We start from the raw sequence: 25593 nt of genomic DNA on the forward strand, positions 1-25593 counted from the left end.
AGCCGCGCAGGCAGAGGAGCGTCGCGGAGCCGCGGGAGCCCGTCCAGGTGTACGGCCAGGTGAGTGCCTGTGCCCCGGGGCAACCCTCCCTCCTGCACCAGGCGGGGACGGGGGTGCAATACCCGCAAAGAGCATCAGCATGACCCTGCTCGCTTGCAGAGCCCGGGGATGCGGGGCAGGGGGGTGCGCGCACTGCTCTGCGCTGTACAGTTTTGGCACTTCAGGATCCAGGGAAGGGGGCAAGCCCCAGCTCTGCCTCGTCCTGCCTCCACCTATTTCTAGGTGCTTATCCAGGAGGTGGTGGGTGGTGAGGGGATGGCTAAAGGAGTGCCACAAATCGGTCTCGGCCCTGCAGAATTTAAAACGCCGGGTTCATCCGGGTTAGGCTGCTCGAGGCTCCTGTCACTCGTAGGACCAGTTACCTGGAGGCATCATTTTCTTTTTAAAAGAGGGGGTTTGCTTGGATGCAGTGAAACGCTGTAGGAAACTGAGGGTGCGCTCTGTGCCCTGCTCACCTCCAGCAGGCAGGGCTTTCAAAGCCGCGGTTAGGACACGGAACAGGTTTGGACACTTGCTGCTCTGCAAATACCTTCCGCTCCCAGCTGGCGTTTTGCCCTCTCTCTCTCCGGTGTACGGAGCACACCAGGCCTTTCCCCGTAGCGCAGAAACGAAGCTGGTCTTTACAGGCAGACAGGGCATCAGAGAGTGGTCTCAAATGCTTTTGCACCAAAAATAAGCATCCTGAAATAACAGGTTTATAGGAGCGAACAGTGTTGCGGCATGAAAACATTTCTCCCCGGTGCAGTTAGTCAACCAAACACTTCAGCAGTGCTCTTTGGCTAGTGCATTTTGAGCCATGCGTGCTACCCTAAATCGTCTTATAAGCAGATTTCCCTTTCAGTCATGTGTTACTAACAGGTCATCCTGCCCCTCCAGAACAGGGCAGACATCCTGAAGACGGTTTCTAGGACCCTGCTCTAGGAAACAGCTAACGGGGAAGGAAGGTGGGCATGCACTGTAGTGGGAAAACCCCCACTTGGCCTCCATGGCTTGACGGATTGGAGGCATTTGAGTGAGAGAATACCTAGGTTGGTTGCTTTTTTGTAGCAAGCAGATGAGTAATTTTCCCCTTTGCACTTCACTTAAATCATCCAGCCCTTGGCCCATAAAAATGTCCCAGCCTTGGCTGCATTTTAAACAGGGCTTTCAGAACCCAGGGGAAGGGTTTAAGAATCATCAACCCTCGTGATCAAAGAAGGAGAAAGACATTTCCATGTTAATATCCTTGCTGTGGCTTCGATACCGAGCAAGTTTCACTTCATTTCAGATTGCCGAGGCTTTTTTTTTTTTTTTTTATTTATCAAATAGCAGCTCTCACTTTAAGGAGAGGCAGGAAGGAGAGTTGCACCACAGCTTGCTAGGTGTCTGCTAGAGGCAGCCCTGAAGCAAAAAAAAAGAGACAGCCTCTCATTTACAAGACGCTGCCTTGCTTCAGAAAGGATTCGGATCATTGCCCTTCCTTGGGCTTCCTTCTGAGCCAAGCCACGGTCAAAAGGTTAGTTCAGACGGAGGTGCCAGCCCTCCCAAAGAACAGTGCACACTTCAGTTCCCTCCTCCCTTCCCCGGGGTCTGGTTTTGACACAAGCTGGAACAAAAAGCCCTTGAGCTCCCAGCATCCCCGCAGCTTTCTGCCAATATTAGGAGGGGGAAAGCAAGGTGGGAAATAGGATGTGGCATGACGGGGGCTGATCCCATGGAAAAAGGAACAGCAGAACGACCCCGCCAGCACCACTTTTCCAGCAAAGAAGCTGGGAAAGAGCAGCGGTGGTGGGAGTGGGGTAACCCCACTCCCAAGACCATTTCTCCCATATTCAAATTCCCTTGTGTAGAGAGTGATTTACACACTGGACAGAACTGCTGGGTTTTCTGTACCATCCCCAGGACTCATCCCATTGACAAAGCACAAGGAGGTTATTTCGGGGAGAATGTGATGCTTCCTTGTTTGCTCCTCTATCAACTCCCACTCAGCCTCCTGGCAGTTTTATCTGGCCCTCCTGAAGGGGACAGCTTTTGCAACATTTGGTTAATGTTCAAGTGACTATGCTTTCTGCTTGGTCCTGGTCCGCTTGGTCCAGGAATACCAAGTCAGAAAGACCAGTGAGAGTTATTCAGTTCATCCCTGCTCCACTCTCTTCTTGTTGGCTACGGTGCTCAGAGAGCTTTGCCTGGAGAACTGAGTCACTGCTGCTAGCAGCGTGACATGCAGCTTCACACTTCACTTCAATACCTCGCCCTCCTGCTACTGCAGAGCAAAATGTGAGACATCTCTAGCTCAGGTGCCACATGGCACCGGGAGAGCATTACCTTCCAACTCCACTTCCTGCAGTTTCAGGTGCAGATCCGCTTGTCCCAGCTCTCGGAGCCAGGATCTGCAGCCTTTCCCATGACATTTTCCTTTTGGAAAAAAAAAAATCCCTCCCCACTCCAATCCAAACCCAGGCAACTCTTTTACTGAGTATATACACTGTAAGAGAGTTATTTTGCATAACCATAGTGCCCGAGGCCTCGCAGTGTGGTCCGAGTCAACAAAGAAACATCCTCCTTCCCACTCTGCGGTGTCACAGAAAGACTAGGCAAAATGCTTTCGGTTGGGGGCAATGTTAAGAAAGGAAGCCGTCAAATTAGTGCTGTTGAGTGGAGTATTTTGATCAATCGGGCCCATATCATCCCAGCGGGAGACAAAGACAACATATTGCTTGTTTTCAGTCTGCTGTTCAGGACACCTTCTGGCTGCAGCTTTCCTGGCAAAGTTTCATGCAGCCACATCCAGCAATATGCTGTTACTGAGTCAGCCCCTCCCCATATAAACCCTTTGGATTCCTCCAGCGTCTCGACTCGATTCAGAGGGGCAGATAGGCAGAGGCGGTTCTCGTGGGCTGTTAAGTTTGATCCGGATCCCCCCCACCCACTCGGGGCATCTCATTTGGTCGCAGACCCACTTCATGCACGCGTTATGTCCTCCCCACAGGCTCCCTCCCTGCACCAAGGAGTCCGGTCCCTTCCTCCCTAGAGGCAGGCGGACAGTCCAAAGAAAATGAAGCACTAGGCACCTCATCTATTCAGAGCTATTTCCACTCGAGCCTGGCTCTGCTATTGCCCCTGGGACTGTGGGCAAACTACAGCTGGGGAAAGCCAGCTAAGGGACAGGTATTCCCACCTCCAAGGAAATGCTGCAGTGGGAACTAGGAGCCGAGGACTGCTCAGACCACTTGCAAGGGATCTACAAGCAAGTTGGCAAAAAGAATTAAGGTTAGAGACCCCACAGGCTTCTTCAGGAGACAGATGACTTAGCACATGCGGGCTGTCCTGTTTGATCCTAAAATGCTTCTGTCTGCCATGACTTGAGAGCAAGAAAGGGATGCAAGCTTTCTTTGGGAACAGCCCCTTGGCTTTATTCTTTCCCCAGAAAGAATCCTAGCAGTCTCCCCCCCCCCCCAAGTTATTTAACTAATATTTGCATGGGTAGTTTGTAGCACGTGGGTCCCGTTTTCAGAAGCCAGGAGCACGTGCACGTTGAGATCAGCTCCACAGGAGCTCAGCACCACTGTGCTCAGAGCTGCCACGGATTTGAATTAGGGCAGCGCTGCTAACAATCAGCAAGTCAGACTGTCGGGACTGTGTCCTTCTCCTTTTCTTACTTATGCCAAGACATCAGCAGATGTAGGCCTGAGCACCGGAGCCAGGAGCCTGTCACTCTCAGGACAGAGTGGTTTTTGTTTCTGTACGTAGCGTTCACCTCCAAGGACATTTTGGCAAGCAGAACAATAATGCGGGAGAGTTCGCAAGCAAGGAGCAGTCATACCCCACTTTGGAGCTGTGCCTGTCCGATGTACAGTGCATGCTCTTCCTTCCCAACACCTGCACAGAAGGGTTTAATCAGCAGTCTGCCCAGTGGTTGAGATCAAGATGTTAGAAAGCAAAAGAGCAGAAGCAGGCAGATGAACTAACCAGTCCAGTGTTTGGGGGATCTTTGGCATCCTGTGGCTTTGGATACGGAGCCATCTGCAGCTTGCTCACATGCTCATTATCCAGAGGTGCTCAACCTTTTGGCCCCTAGTCCTTGCACCTCCAATGCCAAATTTTTGGACTTGTGGGGAGTCATGTGGGCCAAATGACAGCTCTGTGGACTGGATCTGGCCCATGAGCCAGAAGTTGAGCAGCCTTGTCCTGGATGCTTCCTCCCCTTGGAGTGGGGGAAACCTACTCATGAGCTCTGCAACCAGAGGGGGAATTTCAATGGCCTGCAGTAAAGGTGACCTTTATGGTGCTTGCTTACTTGGTCTCCCCAGCTCTGATGGAAGCATAGGCAGGGGACACATTAGGGGATAGGATATATAAAGCCTTGCTCCTTGAATGCTCCCTCCCACCACCCCTTGTTCACTGCCAAGCCTCAGACCCGGCCGGTCCTCCTTATCTCTGTTTCTGTGTCCTCCACGGATAGAAACTCTGATGCCCTTGCTGTCCCCTGCAGTCCATCAGGTTACAGCAGCTCAAGCCAATCTTTTCTGCTCATCAGCACATTTCCTTTCTTAAAGAAACTTCCTCCATCATACCAAGTCCATGCTTCTTGCTATTGCTGTCAAGGCCTTTTGCAAATATGCCCCCCTACCCCCAGTTATAATTCATACCATTAAGCTTCTCATTTTATCACCCCCTTAGTACTTCCTTTGTCTGCTGGTAAAGCTAGCTTAGATATCCAGTGTGTCCCTCTCCCCCCACTCCCCACATTGGCTGTAAATGGAGCATCTTCCCCAAGCTCTGTCTGCAAAGCTATTTAGTACCCAATTTTTTAAAAAAGAAGCGGGATCTAACCCATCTTAAGCTGATGACTAGCTCAGCCACCTGCTAGGTGTCTCACCCCTGGCCCTTACGGGATGTATATGCTTTGTGGCAGATCGCCTTTTTATTGTATTTTTTTGCACTTGTATGGCAGGCAGCATGCTGGTGCTATTCTGCAGCCTAGATTAGAGGCTTATTTGATAATGAGATCAAATAATTTGGGTCTTCTAGGTGTTACATTTGCCAGGGCTGGAGAGAGAGAATTGCTATGCAAGTTCCCTTTCAAGCTACTCAAAACTCATGATGCCTTTTTTTTTTTTTTTTTAATGGTGCCAAGTTACTTCTCTGCCTGGATGATATTGCCATTACAAAAAGCATCTCCATAACCTTTAGATAAAAGTCCCTCCAGACTGAGAAGGAGCACACACTCTGAGATGAAGTGACTTACCTGAGGGCAGGCTATGGCTCAGATAGAGGCAAGTTTAAGCTTCTGGTTCACTGCCTGCGCTCAGGGACTTTTGAATTTGATCACATTTGAGTTTGAGAGATTACATTTAGTTAAAATGCAAATCACTCTGCAGCAGTGGTCGCAGACTTTTTTAAAGTAGCAATTAGATTAAGCACAGTCTCCTCTCTGCCTCTGCTCAGATTTACAGATATGGACAAAGAGTATTCTTATTTTTAAGGGTATAGACATTTGCTTGCCCAGACAAATCTCCCTCTGTGTGAAAGCGGAAATCAATTTTGCTACATTTGAAATGAACCATACTTAATTTTGACCTAATTTGCCAACCCATCAATCACAGACCTTCCAGGAACAGTTTAACCTCCCAGTGTCTGGGTGTCAGTTGTAGCCTAGTACAAATGGCTATTGATGAACTGTTGAGCATTAACCCTTTGCATGGTCAAGGTAACTTTTGCATGGCTCAGACAAAAATTTACCCAGAGCAACTCAGAAGTCAACCAGCTGCTTATCCCACTCACTCCCAAAGGTCAGGTTTTAAAGGCGGTAGAAAGACCAGTCTTTTGTCTACATTTTTCATCAGTAAAGATCCATATCATCCCGGTGTTAGAGAGGGCAGTGGCGGCACAGAGAAGCGAAATGACTTGCTTAACATCACCCAGGAGGCTAGTCACATATTTAAGAGCAAACCAGTAAACCAATTCCCCCCCCACCCAATCATTTACTGCAGCAAACAAAGCACCGAACACTGCGATCAACAACTCTACCATTGCCTTGCAGCCCGCGCACAAACTGTGACCTTGTGGTTAGGATTCGAGTGGGAAGAGGTGGCCTTATCTCTGCCACCGATGCTGGTTTCACGCTGAAACTTGGCAAGGGAGATTATTTGCTTGGGAACTCTTTCGAAACACTGTTCGGTCACATGGTTTCTGTTCCCAGTCAAAACCGGTGGGAGATGCGTGCAAGGTTTTGCTGTGCTCGCTATGCAACACCATATGCCCTCCTGATCTCAGTCTGCAACACCATGGTTGCAGTCAATGATGCTAGGTTTATGCACTTATGTTTGCCATCTGACCACGTCCTTCAGAAGCAGTGCTCAGCTATGATTTGATGCGACCCTAACGCAGCGGCCACAGCGTCTCGGCTGCTGTGTCCAATGCTCACTGCGGAGGAGTAGTCTCCATAGTGTACCGACACCAGGGCAGACTTCACTGCCTCCACTATCGCTTCCTTCCTCTAGGGTCATATTGAGTATCTGAGTTCCCAGGAGCACAGCTTCACCCTGGGGGAAAGATGAGGAACCCACACTATCCAGATCTGTAATGTTTACACAGTTCTGCGGTCTTCAACCCATCATTAAAAAAAAGAAAACCCACGGAGAAATCTGCAGAGAAGCTGTTTCCCCCCCGCCTTGCCCCTAACTGATGAGCGCTGCATAAAAGGGTCACTCTGGCCTTTAGAAAGGATGCTCCGAAATGAATCATTCACGTTTCACAGGAAGTGCAGGGGCATGTACAGATTGTATTTTGAAATATCGTGGTAGGGATAGGCAGATGCTTGGAAGCAAAGGCAGAAGGTATAGCAATAAAGCTTGTTTAGTGGGAAGGCACAAGGAAAGGGCCGTGTGCAGAATACAGCCTGGGAACTACATTAAACCTGTCACTCCTCCTTAACTCATCTGCTGTGCCAGGATGTTAGGGAGTTCTTGGGTAGGCAAGGGGGGGGGGGGGGGGGGGGAGGGGGGAGCAGTGCTTGTGTTGCACATGCAAAGTCATATATTAAAAGGACAGTTGAAGGATAGCATTGAAGGAAAAAAAAGGCCTCTTGCCTGGCAGTCTCACCCCTGACCCCCTAGGCACCAGCACACATGAAAGTGGTACAGCTCTCTCAGACCGCATAACCAAGCCTTGCAAAACATTTAGTCGATTATTTTTCAGAGTTGGTTTTGTTGTTGTTGGTTTGTTTTTTTAATGTAACAAGTCTATACAGGCCTGTCTTCTTACCCAATAGCATTTGTAGTATCACAGTTGAAATATAATTGGGAGAACATAGCCAGAGAGATGTTTGATGTTGTGGATCGGTTTGTAACAAGAACACAGAAACCCCATCTGGTCCCAACTTGAGATCTGTGTAGTTTCAAATGCGGTTGTCCTTGGGAAAACGAACACATTCAAATTTTAATAGTGCAGATTTATTTTTATCTCCTGGTACTGTTGCCAGTGATCACATTCAGTTGTTCAGGGCCTGTCTCCTCCCTCAAGTTACTGTATGGAAGGTCCACATGGATTAGGAAACAATGAAATTACTGTGCACATGGTGTTGCCAAATGCACAAAGTGAACAATAGAGAAAACTGGTTTCCCTTTGCATCCCAGATCTCCCTTATTACAAGGTAAAGATTTTCAGGTCGGCAATTTAAGGCCAGAGCAACTCTTTAAGAATCCAGTCACTATTTTCCCCTCTTTATTCTGAGAAGTAGGGATCACACTCGTTTATACTTCACATTCAAGATGTGCAACAAAAGATGGGAAGCTATGAATACTTGAGGCACTTTTGGAGGCTGCTGCTACACATACCAGAACTGGAACGGCACAGATGTGCTTTCCACTCAGATTTTATTCCCCCAAAGAATAAAAGGCTCTTGGACTCATCCTGCAGCTGGAGTCTCTTGCAACATTGGAGTCAGAAAGTTAGAGTGCTAATTTTGTAACGGAATTAGCAGAGAGATGCACATTTAGCCAAGTGAGCCCACTTCAAGTCACGAACAACTTTAATGACCTAAAAAACACAGTTATATTTGCTGCTCACTTATGATATTCTTACTTTAGGTTCAATAATGCTTCAAGGTACTTTCATAACACTCCCGGAGGGTAAAGTCAAAGCACAGCTAACAGCATTGGGTTCACTAGCCTGCCTCAGTGAGGACTTAGGGGCCCGCTATAGTGGGGAGAGTACAGTCCCCCATGATCCAGGCGTTCAGACCCCTCTTGCCAGGGTTACCCACAGGAGAACCAGTTTGTAGCAGCAGCTTCCTGCAAGCTAAACCACGTCTCCAGCTCATTTTAAGTTTGCCCTGCCTGAGCTAAATCAGTACAGAGCCTGCAAGGACACACTTGGCTTACACAGCAGCACCTCATTAACTAAACTAGATTAGACAAGAGCACACCTTTGGGGACTGCTTGATGTGCGGACAGGGTCTTAGACAACCGAAGAGCTCAAGGGTCATGTTTTCGGTATGAGACACGTTCAGGGCCACTGCTTTTTTTGCAGGTACTCTTAAATATAGGGAGACATTGAATTAGTGCAGATATTCCTTCTCTGCAGGATCCTACAGGCCAGGCTAACTAGATCTAAATCTGATTTAATTTCACCTAAGTGAAAGTGAGCATTCCTTTCTGGAGGAAGTTGAAGCAGCGACTAGACACCAGAGCTTGCTTTAGGATTTCTAAGAACATTATGTCTGGCGCACAGAAGAACCGAAGAGAGCCACCCAGTATCCATTCCCCCATTATCTGTAGTGCTGCATTTGCAATTACCTGCTGGTTTGTGAAACAGGCTCTTGTAGACATCTCATCCTTCCCATTGAAACAGGCTTTGCAGTTAAGGGAGACCACTGTTAAAAGGAACAGATACAAACACTGATGACGCCTAGCAGCAGAGCACGGGCCTAACTACAAGTGGATTTCTATGGTGTAGGCTGTACTCATGTTGGTGTAAGGACATAGGCAGACAAGGTTATTAGTTGGTGTAATAAAAGATATCAGATTTGCCCAACAAGCCTTGTCTGCCAGTGGATTTCTACCACATTTTAACTGGAGTTTTCCCTTCTGGACTCTAGTAGCTTCTGCATTGGAAGGACAGATAAGCATTTCATACATATTTCATAAAAATAATCACTAGGCAAAGACCAGAATACATCCCCATTAAGTGGAAGTTATGCTAATACTGGGTCCCTTAAGCATTACTCACTGCCATTGGCTCTCCTCCGGCTAAAGCAGTTCTGGTGGAAAGCTCCCCCAGTTAACAGGGCATATTGCCCTTTAGTGCATAAGCACTTGCTAATAAGAGCAGAAATGGCTTACTAGGGGAAACATCCCAGCACAGAGAAGCAAGTGATATCTGCAGGAATACCAAGATATTTAGTTTGCTAAGATTCACTTTATACAAAGCAATCAAAGCAGCAGTGTCAGAGATCACCAGCCTGGGGCAGGATTAGGGCCAGCCCCTCCCAAGGGGAGCCTCAGTATCTAACAGGTAACCCCCAGAGCCTTTCAGTTCCTGGCAGAGCTGTTTTGCAAAGTTATAATAAGACCATACCACAACAGACCAGAATCAGGACAGAGGACTTTTAATAATAAAGGCAGGAGCTGGGTGAACTCACCAGTCTTAACTAGATTGAGCAGATCATTCAAGGAGGGCTTAGGAACAAAAAGGGGTCAACCCTCCCTCCTCCAAGTCTCTGTTATAGTACTTACCATCCTACCCTTCAAAAAGGGCCCAGCATAACTTTCCTGTTCCACTTCTCAACACACACAAAAAACCACCACCCCCAAGCACTTCAAGCAGTGCTTTAGCCTTTATGTATAGACTCAGTCCTAAATGAGCTCATTTGAGGTAATGAGATCACCTGGGACCTAACCAGTAATGAGGCTCAGCTGTTTTCCCCCAACCCAGACAGTCTCCTGGTCCTTGGAGTTTGCTTCTACACCTAAAAAACATTCAGGATCCTCCCTGCAAAGCTTTCCCCTGACGGACGCGGGTTCCTGGGCTGAATATACCACCAGCATTCACAGACGGGGCGGTGGTTTGTGTTCTGCGTGCATGGCACAATGAGGTGCTGAGCCTCAGGGGGTCTCATCATACATCATTTTCCCTCTAAGAGAAACACAAAATATTCCTTAAAAATACGACAGCTAGGAACAAAGCATTTTTGGGAGAGGGATGCCAGATCAGGCAAGTCTAGCATCTGACTTTAGGAAATATTCCAAAACTTTCCTCTTCAAAAGGGTCTCCTCCCTGAAGAAACGCACAGGATGGACACCCCCACAATTCTACCATCAAAAAAAACAAAACAAAAAAAGCAAGACTTTAATAGATCTTAACCCTTTCCAGAAAGAAGCAACTCAAACCCAAGGAGCTTTTGGCCCTGAATAGGAAAAGAGCCAAAAACAACATGAAATCTAATGGAAATTTTGCGGTTGTCAGTGATTTTGTGCATCAGGCATCCAGATGCTGCAGCGATAGGCTATGGTATAAAATCCTAACATGGTGTTTTTTCTGTTTTCTGTTTTTGGGTTTGATCCCCAGAGTTTCCTGTAATGATTTGGTAGGGGATTCGGAGTAGACTGCTTCAGGGCATGGGGTGGGCACGCACATTTGGTCTTATGCAGTGGGATACTGTTGTCTCTCAAATGTTCCCATTTAAGTTGGTCTACTAAAAGATACAGAGATACAGATATTGATAAAAGAGACTGGACAAGCACCTAGCTGGGGTTGTCTGACCCCAGCGATCTTTCCTGCCCAGGGCAGGTGGCCGGACTTAATGATCTACTGAGGTCTTGTCTGACCCTAACAGCTATGAATCTATATCAGATTCACCCGAAGAAGCTTGTCTGCCTATGCCCTTACACTAATGCGGCTATAACCTACACCCTCATTTCATAAAACATCTGATTTTTAGCTTCACATTATCTGAGTTTCACACAGATGTGGTGCCCTTCTCTTTGGCTGATGAAAATGATTTCTGGCAAATGAAGAGCCCCGCAGAGCTCAGGCCACTTACAGAGCTATTTGTGCCAAAGGTGGGAATCCTGCATTTCAGGTGTCCCGGAGAAATAGGTTTTTGGGTGTCCCTCACTTTGAGGGTTTTTTTCAAGCTGGGAGAGATGCTGACAAGACAGGCAAGGCCACATGTGTGTGGTGTAGCAACATCACCAAAGTTAACATGGTTGGCCGGTGGGGTTGTTCTTGGATTAAAGGCAGTAAATTTGAATTGCTGTGGCAGGATTAGGTTTGGGATTGCTTATAGCACTATACAAACATTCACGCGTTCACCCGGCATCCTTGTGAGGCAGGCGTTCTTACCCTCCTTTCAGAGAGAGGGGAAACTGAGGCATACAGATGCTTTAGGGGGAGAGTCGAAGGGCCACGTGGTGTGTCGTGGGCAAGGCTGGGATCAGAGCTCCCCAGTTCCCAGCCAGCCCAGCTCTTTTCATCATTAAGTCTATTGTTTGCTTTATTTGTAGCTGATGCTGTTTACTGACCTAAATCTCTGCAGCATTTTCTGCAAGTTGCTCTGGCTTGCTGGCCTGTCTCAGGGGGTTCCTCTTAATGACAGGCACTGACTCAGCCAGGGAGTGCTGGGGACCTGGTCACGTGGACCTCAGGGGCTGCTGCTTTCTGCCAAACCCAGGGAAGGATTTCTCCCCCCATATGTTACATAAGTAGAGTTTTTTAGCATTTTCTTTCTTTTTCCCCCAGCAGAGCTATCAAGGTAAGGGCATCGTTTTCAAAGGCTTATTTGCCGGTCACTGGAAGAGTCTTAAAAAGCCTTTAACTTGGGCAATCGTCTGGTTGAGATCAGTGGAAATTTTCCCGTGGCAAAGCCCGAATGGAAGGATTGTACGTGCATTGCCAGCTCCACAGGCCCCCTCTGACTGCGGGCCCGGTTCTGCCTTGTGCCACAAGTAGTGTCATCATCTGCACCTGTGCGGAGCGAACGTAAAAACGCCCCTCCATCTGAACAGCACGTTGCATACAAGATGGTTTAAAGAGGGAGAACTGAACCCTTCTGATGACTCTGAGGCCTTGTCCATGCACACATTTGTGCTTGATTAATTAAAATAGTTGTGTTGGGCTGCCATGTGGACACTCTTCAGTTTAAAAACGCACATGCGTTTTCAGTGTAAACCTGCACGTGGGAAAGTTCGTGTGTGTGTGTGTGTGTCGGGGGGGAGGGTGCATATGCAGTGAACTGCCGACTCCTCTCTGTGTGGACACGCTTAGTTCTCAGTACATGCGAAGTAGCTTGCTCCACTTTGTATGAGACTTCAGCTTGGTGAAATATGTAGAAATAAGAGTGGCTGGTTTTAACCATAATAGTTAAACGTGCAATGCACGTGCAATCCTTCCATTCGGGCTTTGCCATGGGAAAATTTCCACTGATCTCAACCAGGCGATTGCCCAAGTTAAAGAAGACTCCTCCAGTGACCGGCAAATAACATGATGACAAGACTTAAACAAGAGAACTGGGCACTAGCGATTAGACCGGCATTCAGGACTTCGGGGATCTGCAAGCTATGTGCTTGGTATATGAGCCCTGGGCAAGCCACTTCTGTTTGGTCCTCAGTTTTCATACCTGCAAAATGGAGTTTGTGTTTCTGTACTGCAGGCACACTTGGACTAACTTGCACGTGGCTAAATTGCGCTGTTGTGTCTTCCTTGCTGTCATTATCCAGCCTTCAGGGTGTACAGCCACCACTGCTCCCTTGGGATGCCCACAGGTTGCTAGTGTACATTGAAGCCTGCTTTTTTAGTACTTATACCGGCTGGATTTAAAACTACCTTGGGTACAACCTCACTTCCCTGTGCAACACAGACCTACCCTTGCTCCATAACACGTGTATCCTCATGGGGAGCCTAGGTTATGTCAGTGCTGCATCTCTGCTGCAATCTAGGTAGTTTGGGAGCTGCTGGCAGTGCCGCTGCAGCAGCAAAGACCTGGGCACAAGCCAGCTACCTGGGTATTTACCCAAGTGGGTGGTTTCCAGCCCCTGCCTATGTCTGTGCCATGCCAACTGCATTGCTCACAGAAGGACTGCAGTATAAATATGCCCTTTGTGCAGAGCAGCTCTTGCGTTTTTAATTCACGCTACAGCCTATATTCCAAGGCTTTCTGCGCAGGCTCCCCTTTAATGCTGCTGACCTGCCCTGTGACAATGCTGTCAGATGACTGCGCTTGTGCACAACAGGTTTATTTGTGGTTAAACATGTTTCCTTGGACTGAAGGTTATGGGACCATCCTTAGCAACATGAAAGGCACTTCTTCTAAAACGAGGCTTCTGCTTTCGCTTCTCTTCCCCCTTCACATGAGATTTCCAAACTCTTTAGAGGGAGGTTTGAGTGTCATGGTTTTCCCCTTGCTCTTCCTCTGAAAAGTCGATGGCACCAGTGGAAAATGGCAACCTTGTCCCCAGCACTTTAGAAACGTAATTTCCCCTAGATCTTAATAATATCCCCCCCCTAAAAGCTTATCCACAATAGGGTTCACATGCACCTCTACCCTGTCTAGGGTCTCAGTTCAACACAGTAGGTGCCTAACTTTAAGCAGGTAAGTCATCCTATAGGCATACACTTAAATACCTTGCTGTATTAGTGCCTGTGTATAGTAATGTAGCAGCAGCACTGTGGTGCCTTTAATGACTTAGCTTTGCACCAATACTAAATGCATGGCCAGGAGCTGCCATAAGGTACCAGAAGCCGCCCCTCCCAGGGGGTGGGAGGGAGCTGTTGTCTTCTGGTATTGGGCTAGCGCTGGGAGCCATATGGCCAAAAGCTGCTCGTCTGAAGCCAGGATTACAACTGCAGGAGGTCACTGCTCCGAGGAGCCTTTTGATTTAGACAAAAGGTTTGCGGTTCACCTCGAGAGCTTTCCTTTTGGTTGAATAGCAGCCTATTTGGCTGTCAGTCGTTCCCCTTTCCGTTGGTATCAGGATTCCCTGGGGTTCAATCACCGGCGTCCATCTGACATAATTGCAGAAGATTGGGTTTTGTTCGTGTCCTCTGGGGAGCGGGAGAGCAACGGAGCTGAGAGATAAAATTGCGTTGATGCAAATCGGTCAGCACAGGTGGGTCTAGGTCAGGGCAACGTGTAGCGCTTTTTGGTTGCAGACAAAGTGCCCTTTCTTCCTCCGCTCGGCTTCAGAACTTGTGGGGTATTTGCATTGTTTGCAGGGAAAAGTTTCCTTGGGGGAAAAAGTGGACAAGAAAATTAGCACTGATGAGAAGCACTGGCCAGGCAGCCCTGGGGACTGCAGAGCCATAGAACGGGTCCAGCACAGGCAGCACCGATTAAAGCTTCCCCTACCTTGCTCCTTGATCGTTCGTGCATTGGACTGGGTGACCCTTGAGGTCCCCTCCAACCATGATTCAGTGCATCTGTGCCTCCCCATGGAGCTGAGAATATCCTTATGTGGGCAAGAGGATAGTTACTTATGGATCAGGGCTACTGTGAGCTGGGGTAAGAGCAGTAAAATCAGTGGGACAGGTGAGAAGCAGGCCTGTGCCTTGTGGCCTCTGCTTAGAGTGGACCGCTTCCTAAGGAAGTCTTCAGTGATGTGGCCCACAGGGAACAGGCTGGGTACCCTTTGCAGTGGCACCCAAGTAGCTATCCAGCTGCTACCACCCCAGGCCGCAAGTCACTGAAATGCAGCAAGCGACCTGGAGAACAAGAGCAACATCTGACCGCCAGCCCCTCCAGTTCTCTTCTGAGAGCAAAGCTTCCAGACCCCACATGTCTCTGTGCCCTTCTCTTCGTTTTTGGTTTCGTTATGGGAAATAAATTGGTGCCTGTGACCGTTTTCCTCCACCCTTCTGCGTCGATAGGGAAGAGAGAAATAAAATGACACTAAATGGGCGCTGCCCATCTGCTTCTGAGCGCGCTGCTCTGGTTCCCTGCTTTACATGCGTTTTCTGTGCATTGCAGGTTAACCTGAATGATTCTCACAATCAGATGGTCGTGCACTGGGCAGGAGAAAAGAGCAACGTGATCGTGGCCTTGGCTAGAGACAGCCTGGCGATACCAAGTCTCCAGAACAGCGATGTAAGTATGCAGCTTCCCGTTGTTACAGAGACAGCCTTGGAAATGGCGTTGTGTGCAGTGATACGTTTGTAGTTGTTCTCCCGAAAGGTGACAGTCTGCCTTTGTGTTATATATTTGAGAGCCTGGCCTCTTGGTCTGAACTTCAGATAGAAACCACTTAGACTTCCTTCCCCATGGGCTCCAATCCAGTTAGGGCTGCCTAGGGCCATTATCTTGCTGAAACAGATAAATTGAATCCTAGTTATCTCTGCACAGTGTTGCTTATAAATCTCTTTTATGAGGGGTCATTATCTTCTGCAGGATGAGCTGCTTCCATGTATGTAACAGGAAGCTTTATTTGGAGAGTGTCTTTGCTGCCTCCGTCTTGCGGGAGGATGATCTGTCTCCCATTGACATACCGCAGTTCTGCTTCAAAAATCAGTGGATCTTTTCCAGCTCTGCAAAGAGCTCGTGTCTCCGCGCTGGCTTCTGTTTGCAGATCCCTCTGTCTATGTGTGAGACCTGTTGTCTCGTCCCACTTATGGAATACCCTTCAGGGGAGTCCTGGTGGTCACGCCACACAGAAGAAAAGCTGGCAAGTTAGTGCAGAAACATGTGGCTCAATATGAGCCAACTATGGTTTAAAGGATACTCATTCCTCCTATCCCCGTTCTGAAGGATGCAGATTGTGGCCTTCTTGTCCACTGAGCGACAGTGTGACTGGTAGCACATGCTTCCCCACCTGACTGGCCTATACCAGTGTGTCTCCACATAAGGTGTTCATTCTTCCTGCCCCATTAGATATGGGGTATTTCATGCTGAGCCTGCTCGCCAAAGGGAAGATAGCTATGGCTGTTATCAGAAGGTGGAGGCTTGCCCAAAGGGAACTGTAGCGAGACACTTCCCAGCGTGCACTTCACATCCATCCAACAGGAAGTTCAAGGAGATCGCTCTAGGTTGGGACCAGGTCAGACTTCATTCACACCGGGCAGCGGGTAACTTTACACATAAAAATCACCATTTACCCACTGCGGGGTTGGGGCCAGGCTGCTCAATGCCCTGCCCAGGCTTCTGTGCAGAGGTGCTGGACACCACTGCCAGCAGAAGAGTAGCTTGCACGCTCAGTTTGACATAGCACATCCAGCTGCAAAGTGCCAGGCAAAGGTGAGGTATAACTCCGTTAGCCTGAAGGACAAATACCACATTTACTGTGATACATTCAACTAAATGATGAGTCCCCTGTCTAGAGGAAAAAGGTCTTTATCCTATTCCCAGTCTCCCAAATTAGCTATTCCTCATACCAGGACAAGCATAAGGACATACTTTTAAGCATTCTGGGAGCAGGATTGCTTTTTTTGTTGTTGTTTTGTCCTACAATGCCTAGCACAGTGAGAGCCTGATCCAGTGCTAGGGTTCCTAGGCACTAGGAATAATAATAATTATAATAATAATACATGCCTTGGTTTTAACTGGAGAAAGGAAGAGAAGAGCTGCTTGCCTTTTCTTTTCCAGCTGGCTGCAAGCTGTAGCAGTAGCTTGCTTAGAAGGAGACTTAGCTTTGCTTTTCTAGCATTTTGTCTGAGGCTTTATAGACTTGTCATTTCGTTCTCTGCCTCCGTTTAAAGCATCTCTCAGTCTTTCCCTTAGCATGGTGTCACCCTGTCTTCTGCCTCTGCTTTTCAACGTCGTTACGGCCTGTGTAAGGAAGTGTGGCCTCAGCTCCTCCTGCGTCCTGTGTTTTATAGCCTCTTCTGTGTGCATTTTTTTCCAGGGTTGTATAAAATGTTATGAAACCAATAAACAAGAGAGAGAGGCCGGGAGACTGCCAGGTTGGAAACAAAAGCCTTTGTGCTCATAATCTCGGGATTCTTTCCTTTGCAGGTTTATGTGTCTTACGACTATGGGAAGACATTTAAAAAAATATCAGAGAAATTCAGCTTTGGTGCAGGGAATACCAGCAAGGTGGCGATTGCTCAGTTCTACCACAGCCCCGCTGACAACAAAAGGGTAAGGAGTGAACACGTTTACGTCTATATACCTGGCTTATTCTACATGCAAAAAAATATATGGCTTTCATTATCATGGTTCAGTTGAAGTGGTACAACCCTTCGCAGCCTGTATGCAATTCGACTGGGATAGCAGTGTGTGTACCAGGATAGTTATTCTTGTCCTTATGGGGATTGGTGTGTAAAGACCCCATGATAGCAGCTTAACTATGTCCATGCTAGGTTGCACTGATAAAACTGTGTGTAAAAACATCTCCCCACCATCCAACGTAGTTCACAGGCGCAGAATTTGGGTGTAAACCAGACATAAATAAAACCTATCTCGGCTCCTGTTAAGCCCCTTAACCACTCCCCCGCCAGCCCTGCTGCCCGTAGTCAATCTTGTCAGTTTGTGTAAAATATTCCTCTCATTTTATCTCTTTCCTGGCCTCTGTCCATCCTGTCTGTGAGCTGAAAAAGGGGAACCTTCCCTATGTGTCTGGAAAGCACTCTATGGATAATAAATAAGAGTAAATGAGTGTCTGTCTTATCATAATGCTCTTTATTGTCTAAAAAAAAAAAAGGTTTGCTCAGTGTTGCAAAAAACTTCTTGAAGCTTTACAGCAAAAGACATTTATCTCTTGGGGGTTATAAATTACTTTTGATCAAGAAAATTGTCGAAAAAGGTTTCCAGGAGAAATGCACAGGCAATTATTTTTTGTTTCTCCTGCAGGAGAACCTACAATGCCTAGATGTCTTGGATATTGTTATGTGCCTTTGGCATGGGTTTTAAGTGCAAGTAAAGGGGCAAGTATGAGAAGAGCCAAGGCAGACAGGTAACAGGTACCTCTGTCAGGTTTAGATTCTCCGACTAGTAGAGCATCCAAGACCATGGAGCTTAAATGCATCCATGGGAGGGAAGGGAGCCATCCTGGTTTTTCCTAATATCAATGTGAACCCATTTATATTCAAACTCCTCTTTGTGGCTCCCAGCATTGAAATGGGTTCCTAGTTAGTTGTCAGCAGCAAAGCTTTGGATGGGGGAAGCCGTACTGACTGTCTCATCCTTGCCGTTACGTGAACTTCCCCGTGAAGTAAACCTGTATTAAGGTGGGAAATTGCCCTGTTAGGTTAGTGCGTGCTCTGTGGGTCCCAGCAACTCCAAACCGAGTTTGCACGTCGGAAAATGTGCCATTTTCTAATTCCAACCTTGGAAACGTACCTTGAGATCAGTAAGGCAGGTTGGACTCTTTTCAGCTCATGCAGTGTCACGTTAACACTTCTTTAACACAGCTGGACCCAAACACGGGAGCGGGGTGCCAGAGAATCACGACGAGAATCCTTAAGTGCTGCCTTCTGTTGCATCTGCCTTCAGATGCGTCCATCTGACATTAACTGAGGGTAGAAGATGGCCTTGCATTTGAAACCTAATTAAGAAACCTGCTGGGAGACAGGACAGACTCCAGCTCTCTCCTAAAGTTTCAGCTTCGCCATGGTTATAGGTTTAAATGGTTCTGTCTTTCTGTCCCTCTCACAAAACGGGGCTGCCAGTAGCATATTACATGCTTGTCCTCTGGTTAGATCCTGCGATATTGCTTCTTTGTTTTACTCTGGGAGTGCCTTTAGGGCAAGTTATTCATTTTGCAAATCACAGACGGCATAGCTCCCTTGCAAGTGAGGGAGAAGGCTGGTTTTCCACATGTGCTGATTTTGTCTTCCAGTCTCCATTGCCAGCGTCTTTCTCCTTCCAGCCCAGTACATCAGGTTCTGCTCGTCATTATGATTGTCTGACCATGGTTTTGTGTCTTACTCCCTTTTCCCCTTCCCTTCTCCAGTACATCTTTGTGGATGTCTTCATCCAGTACCTCTGGATCACGACTGATTTCTGCAACAGTACTCAGGGCTTCTCCATTCCCTTCAGAGCAGCAGATCTTCTCTTGCACAGCAGGAACCCCAACCTGGTTTTGGGCTTTGATAGCTCTCATCCTAACAAACAGGTGAGAAGCTGTTGCCAGACAGGTGTGCCAAGCCATACCGCTTCTGCTGTCTGACTGAGTGCCTCAAATGTTACATACTTGTTGACTGCTTGCTGTGAGATGTGCTCAGTACCCATTGCACTGTATCTACTTCCTTCGTCTACAGCTATCAAGATGTGCGCCACCTGCACCATCCTTCCCTGCAGGCAGGCACGCATCCATCATTTTTCTAATAATTTTTGTGGCATCGAAGGTCTATGGTTACTCTGGTATTGATTAAACAATAAGATCTCCCCTTTCCCTAGCCAGGAGAGGTAGGTGCAGTTCTCTGGAACCCATCCCTTACTGTCTTGCAAACATTCATGACCTGAGTCTGGGAGATTGGTAAATACGAATATCCCCATTTCGCGGAGGGAGAAAGACAGAGGCCCATAAAGAGGTTAATAGTTTCACTCAAGAAGACACAGCAGTTCAGGGACAGAGCCAGGGCATGAGCCCAGGCGTGCTCATTGTCTGGCCTTTTCTATAGCTACTGGACAGCATTCCTTCTCCGGTCCTGCCTATCCGGTTTCACGTAAGAAAGACCGAGGGCAGAGGGGGATTGGCTACAACTCACCTGAAGGACGGCTTGTGCGTGTCCCATTTCCTTCAGGCACCAGAATGATCTGTAATCTATGTGCTGAGACTTAGCAGGGAGGGTTGGCACTCAGAAACACCAGTCTGTCCCATGCTCTGTAGGCCTTACCCTTAGCAGTGGCCGTGAGGTTTATCTTGGAAGGTCACGTACCAGTATCAAATAGCTTTGTGTTTTGCTGTCTCCCTGGCCATAACTGTGCAATGGTTTCTGCACCCTGGACGAGAGCGTGCATGTGCATGATTCACCGTTACGCAGCCCCAATTAGCCAGAACATCCCCCTTTTAAATATTTAAATCTGTTTGCTCTCTCAGGCAGCCAGGAGGGAAGATGTTTTATTTTTACAGATGGTTCCCCCCTGTCCTCCCCTCCCTTTGCGTCCTATAATCCTCTGAGACTGCATCAATAGTAACTCACAGCAGAAGGCTGCCAGCAAAGGCAGGAATGACCTTTGGATCATTTAACATGGGTTTGTGGCTTTGCATTTGGCCTTGCTGTGCAGATTGCTTTTGGCTGCAGGTAGAGGAGAATGCTTTTATACAACTCTGCAGCTGCAGCATTTAACGTTTGACATGTATTTTTAAGCTAGAGCCCCACCCCAAATGCATAAATTACAAGTAAGTAAAGACATGCATCTGCAAAGTACATAAATAACCAGTGCTGTTTTACAGTCTAATCAGTGAGCTACCACAGGCTGGAGTATTTGCTATACTCTCTGAGAGACGCAGTGTGAAGGGCATAGACCAGGCATGGCATTAAGAGGAAAGAACTGAATTTTATATCACTTTTGTGCTGTCCTGAGCACCTTTGCTCCTGCTGCTTTGGGGCAAAGTGACTCCTGGCTTAATTCAGAGCTGCCCCAAAGGCTGCTTTGGTTTAGGGGCACTTTCTCAGGTCTATCTCAGGGCTGCATTGCAGATCACAGCCATATACTGCTGAATCGTATGACTTTTGCTGCTTCTGTGCTTGACATGTCTCCTTCTTCCCCTGACATTCAGCACCTACCGGGTTTTGCATATGTCAGCCTTACGCTGCTTCTGCGCTGGTTGGTTCTCCCCTGTCCTTTGCCATTCACTTGCATCCCTTACATCTCATTGGAGAGACCTATGTGGTTTCGAATTAGCTCCTGTGTTTCTCCTGCTTTTGCTTGCTTTTGGTGCCAGGCTAGGTGATAATGCAGACAGAGCTGATTGAGGGGCTAGATCAGTCGGCTGGGAGTCAGAACCTCTGGGGTCCTCTTCCTTGTTTTGCAGCTGACTCGCTGCTTGACTTTGGGAGCTCAGACAGGGATAATACTTCCCTTCTCTGCAAGGCCTTAAATTAAGCTTTGCTGAAGTGTTGCGATACCTGCAGTAGACAGGAGCCAGGGAAGAAAAGGTGAGCCTGACCATGATTATTGAAGGATTAAACACTTCTATTTCTGAAATGGAAAAAAACCCAAGGCTACGGCCCAGGTATCTTTCCTTGCAAGAACAATCAGACATACCCGGTAAGCTTGGGCTGAGAGCGGGCAGTAGCCAGTCCATAATCACCGAACAGTGCACTGTTATAGCCATGTACCACTCATTCAGAGCCAAAGAGCTTAATTCTCCGCTCTCTGTGCACCTAACGATGTTGCTAATGGGCACCAGTGATGCATTTATAAACTGTGCTTGATCTTATGATCACTAAACTTTTTCAAGCCAGCTGAATCTTGGAGCTGAAATGTCGCCAGCCTCTTGTACATCCTAGGCGAAGGCATGCAATTATGAAAATGTAAGTGCCAATGTGATTCTGGGATTTGTAACAGAAATAGAGAGCAGCGCTTCCTCCTAGCCCAGATGCTTTACTCATAGTATTACCCTTCCATGTATCAGGAGAGATTATTCCTAATTCTGGCTCAGTGCCCACAACGGCAGGGATGCAGGCAGGAACACACGATCGTTTTAGGGTGGGACTAAGAGACAGCGTAGCCATTTGATTTGGCAGGTGACTCTTGTACATACCCTGCACCACCAAGCCAGTGGAGGATTTCTGCTTATGGCAGCAAGTGGATGCTGGGAAGATGGGTTTGTGGCACCTGGGGTTTGCCTACACAGCTTGTGCACCACACCTGGGACTGTCCCAGGAAGCGTGCACATGCTTCGCCCTGCACCCTGTTTACCTGAGCCCCAAAATTAGGCTTAGCATGGTCTTGAATGGCTCTTTGGCTCTGCATTGGGCATGCTTCTTGCCATGGTCTCAGGGGGCCACTCGCAGCCAGCTGCACTACCTAATTTCCTGGCTGCGGTGTGCAGTCAGCTTGGCCAGTGGGAGGGGCGTGCTCTTGGCAGCAGATCCAGGTGCAGCAGGGAGGCAGGGCAGACACGTCCTTCAAGCCCGATTACAGGCCCACGCCTCAACCATGTTCATAGCTTGCAGTTTGACCACGGGGCTGGTGGATTTCCAGCATTTAACCCTTCAGTTTGACACGTTTTGGAAATGAGAGCTGCAATGTGTGAGACTCACTTGTATCTCTGACATTTTGTATTGCAGCTTTGGAAATCAGATGATTTTGGTCAGACCTGGATAATGATTCAGGAGCATGTGAAATCTTTCTCTTGGTATGTACTGCACCTCTGTCATGCCGGCACATTTTGTTCTTCCTCTCTCTTCTCACTTCTCTTCCATCCTTTGCCAAGGACTTGAGCACAGATGTGGGCAAATATCAAGGTATAAAAGCTGTGCTGTAACATTCCCTCCTAAAGTTAGGTCTGTAGCAAATGGATCTCACAGACCATAGCTGTTAAATAGGAACAGCTGATCACAGGGGCTTGGTGCAGAAGTGTGTCGGCAGAAAGCTACCCGTACTTTGAGCTTCTTTACCTCGATGCATACAGTGCTGGGGTCCTGACAGCTGTCACCAGCCTAAACAGTGTGAAGCTGAATCAGTGTTAGCAGATCAGCTAAGGCAAAATATGAGAGTGGCAAATACTTTTAATTGGTATGTGTGTTGTTTGCGCCCTCTGTGATTGTTTTGTACTCTGGAGTTGGGGGGCACTGCACCACTTCTCAAACTTACTGTTCAGTAAGATTTCATAGTGATTTTATACACAGATAAGGTGTATTGGCCAAAACAGAACATTTTTGGGAGGTCTCTAAACTTGCTGTCTGATTTCTGCTTTTTTTCACTTTCTGTCTTAAGTGATCATTTAGTCTTGATGTGCAATATTAAACAGCTTCTGCAGAACATCGGTATCAGGATTTTCTGTGGGGATCTCAGGGTGGAGTTACTTTAAATTTTAAAAGGTCTTTCATTCAAAGACCCCGATTTTGCCTCTATTGAAGTTGGTGCTCAAACTCCCGTTGACATCAGTGGTACCGAATTATGCTGCATTGAACAGAAAAAAGGCCCTTGAGGTCCAATGTGCATCCATGTCATGATCTCAGTTGGGAGTGAACTCTGCACCAGACCCAGGCCTTTCTTCTTCTCACCGTGAGATAGGCCAAAGCCCCCGGGTTCATCGTGTACCATCATGATGTTCAAAACTCCAGTCCAGATTGTGGAGTTTGAGCCCATCTCTTGTTAAATGACTTTGTTTGAAATGACTGGTGCAATCTGAATAGCTAAGTGAGCTGAAACACTGACATACTTTTTTTCCTCCCCACCCCAAGGGGCGTTGAGCCATATGATAAGCCAAATACAGTTTACATAGAACGGCACGAACCTTCGGGGTCTTCAACTATCATTCGCAGCACAGATTTCTTTCAAACCAGGGAAAATAAAGAAATCATTCTGGAAGAAGTGGATGACTTCCAGTTCAGGGACAAGTATCTCTTTGCCACAAAGACAGTGGTAAGTAACATGTGAGAAAGTCACCATATGGGTCAAAAGCTTATACTTCAAGTGCTTGCTCTAGAAGTCTTTAAAGTCAATGGAAAAGACTTCAGGTGACTTCAGCAGTACAACAATGGACAATACTTAGTCAAGCTTCATCAGTGATGTAACGACGACAAGGGAATGTTCTTGGACCCGAAGGCAAAACATTTAATGTTTCATCAGCCTATTGACAGACTCAGAAAGAAGAGTGAGCTGGAGTTAGTGGTCTTGGCTTAATGCCGTTTAGGGCCTGACCATATCAATGCTAACAAGAGGGTTTTAAATACAACCCCCCGCAAAAAACAGTAGGTTAATACATGAGTACTATGGACATGCCAGCCGGGACCTTTGCTCAGTGCTGGGACTTGGAGTGAGAAGTCTGCAAAGTTGAAATGGTGTGTCAGCTAAATCCAGATATTTGCAGACTTGACATTTACTTGGTCACAAAAGCATCACCGTGATTTGTGGACAAACAAACTGTTTTGATAGACCATTCTCTATTTGGTGCAGTTGGCTTGACACCTTAGCTTAGCACAGGTGAGCTAGAGGGGCTGGATGGCTCCTGCGGTGGGATGCTACCACGTCTGCTGCACAAGCCAACAGTAACCCTCCTCCTTACCTCCTTTTGGAGGTGTGGTGTCTCGCTACCGCTCCTAAGGTGTAAGTTTGAGCCTTCTTTGGATTCATGCTGATGCCTGCTCCTAGCTGACATAGCTGTAAATGGGAGCCTGGGCTTTTGGGCTGGGAGGTCAGCTAGAAGTGAGTGCAGCTCCATCTCTCCCCTGTGTGTTGCCAGGTGTGCTAGTCTGACAGGCCTTCCAGGCTCAGGAGAACCATAATTAACTTAACTGACCTCTTCACAGTGCAGGGCTGAAATGAGATCGGATGGGAACAGTGGGATTTTCCTACACTGATTTGATTTAAGCAAGCCAGGCAGAAACGGGTCAGTCTCTGAAGTCCCAGAGCTCTGGGAGAAGAGCCCAGCTGCCAGCCAGCCAGCCAAAGGACAGAAGTTAACTTCAGTTGGCCTGGTGCTGAGGGAAGATGATGCCTATTTGCAATAGTTCAGTTCATAAATCATAAAAATGAAGGTTGGAAGGGACTTCAGGAGGTCACACCTAGTCCAACCCCTTGCTCGAAGCAGGACCAGCCCCAAATAGATCATTAGGAGGATACTTGTCAACTTGAACTTTTCTTTCCTTTAAAGAGGACAAACCTGCAATTTTTGTAGCATCCCCCCTCTCACCAAGGCACTTTTAACAAGCAAAGCAGCTCACAGTCACATTGTAGTGGTTCCTTCCCCAAAACTGCTTCCTGTGTGAATGCCACAGCGGTGAGTACTAGGCATCTTTACTGCTGACACCCTCACAATGCCGTTAACAGGTGCAGTCATGTCTAAAGCAAACAGGAAAATTGTTTGAAGGACTGTTTTGATTGCTAAAAAATACCTTGTGCAAGAATGGAAATCCACAGCATTTTTGGGTATGTAGGCCTGGCATTTGGACTTGATATGAAGCCCATATTGGGATCAAGCCCACAATGAGTTGAGAGAATCAGAATACTCTGTCTGGTTTTTTTATTGGCATAATGAAAAGCATAGTGACTGCATACTGCGTTATGGAGAAATAATCCAACAGGAGGACTCCAATTTGCTTTCCAGTTCTCCTGTGAGATCCAGTATTTGTCCAGTACATTCTCTAGCGGTGATTCTTGTACATCATCTCTGAATCTGTAGTGTCTGAGCACCTTGTCATCTTCAAGCCGTTTGCTCTCATAACACTGGTGCATGGGAAGGCGATGGTTTCTAGCCCTCTTGGCCACACAGTTATAACAGTCTTTAGACTCATGAGCAAATAGGAAAATGTGTTTCTTTTTTTAACGTGAGCCAAAATATTGAAATTGGAACCGTGAAGGTTGCAGTTTTGCTGGTCTGATGCATCCAAAATTCACGAGGCAGGTTCCAAAAGTTTTGAGATTTTAAAAAATGCAGTAGGACTTGGGATTCGTTCGATTTATTTTTTGATTTTTGAGGGGAGTTGGTGACACTGAGCTAAGCATGT

At 47.4% G+C, this 25593-nt stretch overlaps 1 protein-coding gene and 1 long non-coding RNA gene across 5 annotated transcripts in view; one reads left to right on the forward strand and one right to left on the reverse strand.

Annotated features, from left to right (window-relative positions):
- Positions 1–6: 6 nt before the first annotated feature.
- Positions 7–25593, forward strand: part of SORL1 (sortilin related receptor 1) — an 84698-nt gene continuing 59111 nt past the window's right edge. For all 4 annotated transcript variants that reach the window (XM_025200037.1, XM_025200038.1, XM_025200039.1 and 1 more), the window contains exons 1-6: positions 7–59; positions 15005–15121; positions 16982–17107; positions 18921–19082; positions 22210–22277; positions 23329–23509. In XM_025200037.1, the coding sequence (XP_025055822.1) occupies positions 15032–15121; positions 16982–17107; positions 18921–19082; positions 22210–22277; positions 23329–23509 (627 nt within the window). In that variant the 5' untranslated portion in view covers positions 7–59; positions 15005–15031. The remainder of the gene's footprint in view (positions 60–15004; positions 15122–16981; positions 17108–18920; positions 19083–22209; positions 22278–23328; positions 23510–25593) is intronic.
- Positions 7246–9846, reverse strand: LOC102386167. The gene is made up of 3 exons (XR_323423.1): positions 9777–9846; positions 8838–8914; positions 7246–7453 (listed from the first exon to the last, which is right to left on the reverse strand). It is a non-coding gene; the product is annotated as an uncharacterized LOC102386167 (long non-coding RNA).

The sequence above is a fragment of the Alligator sinensis genome, unplaced genomic scaffold (genome assembly GCF_000455745.1).
Source record: "Alligator sinensis unplaced genomic scaffold, ASM45574v1 scaffold278_1, whole genome shotgun sequence".
Lineage (NCBI taxonomy): Eukaryota > Metazoa > Chordata > Crocodylia > Alligatoridae > Alligator > Alligator sinensis.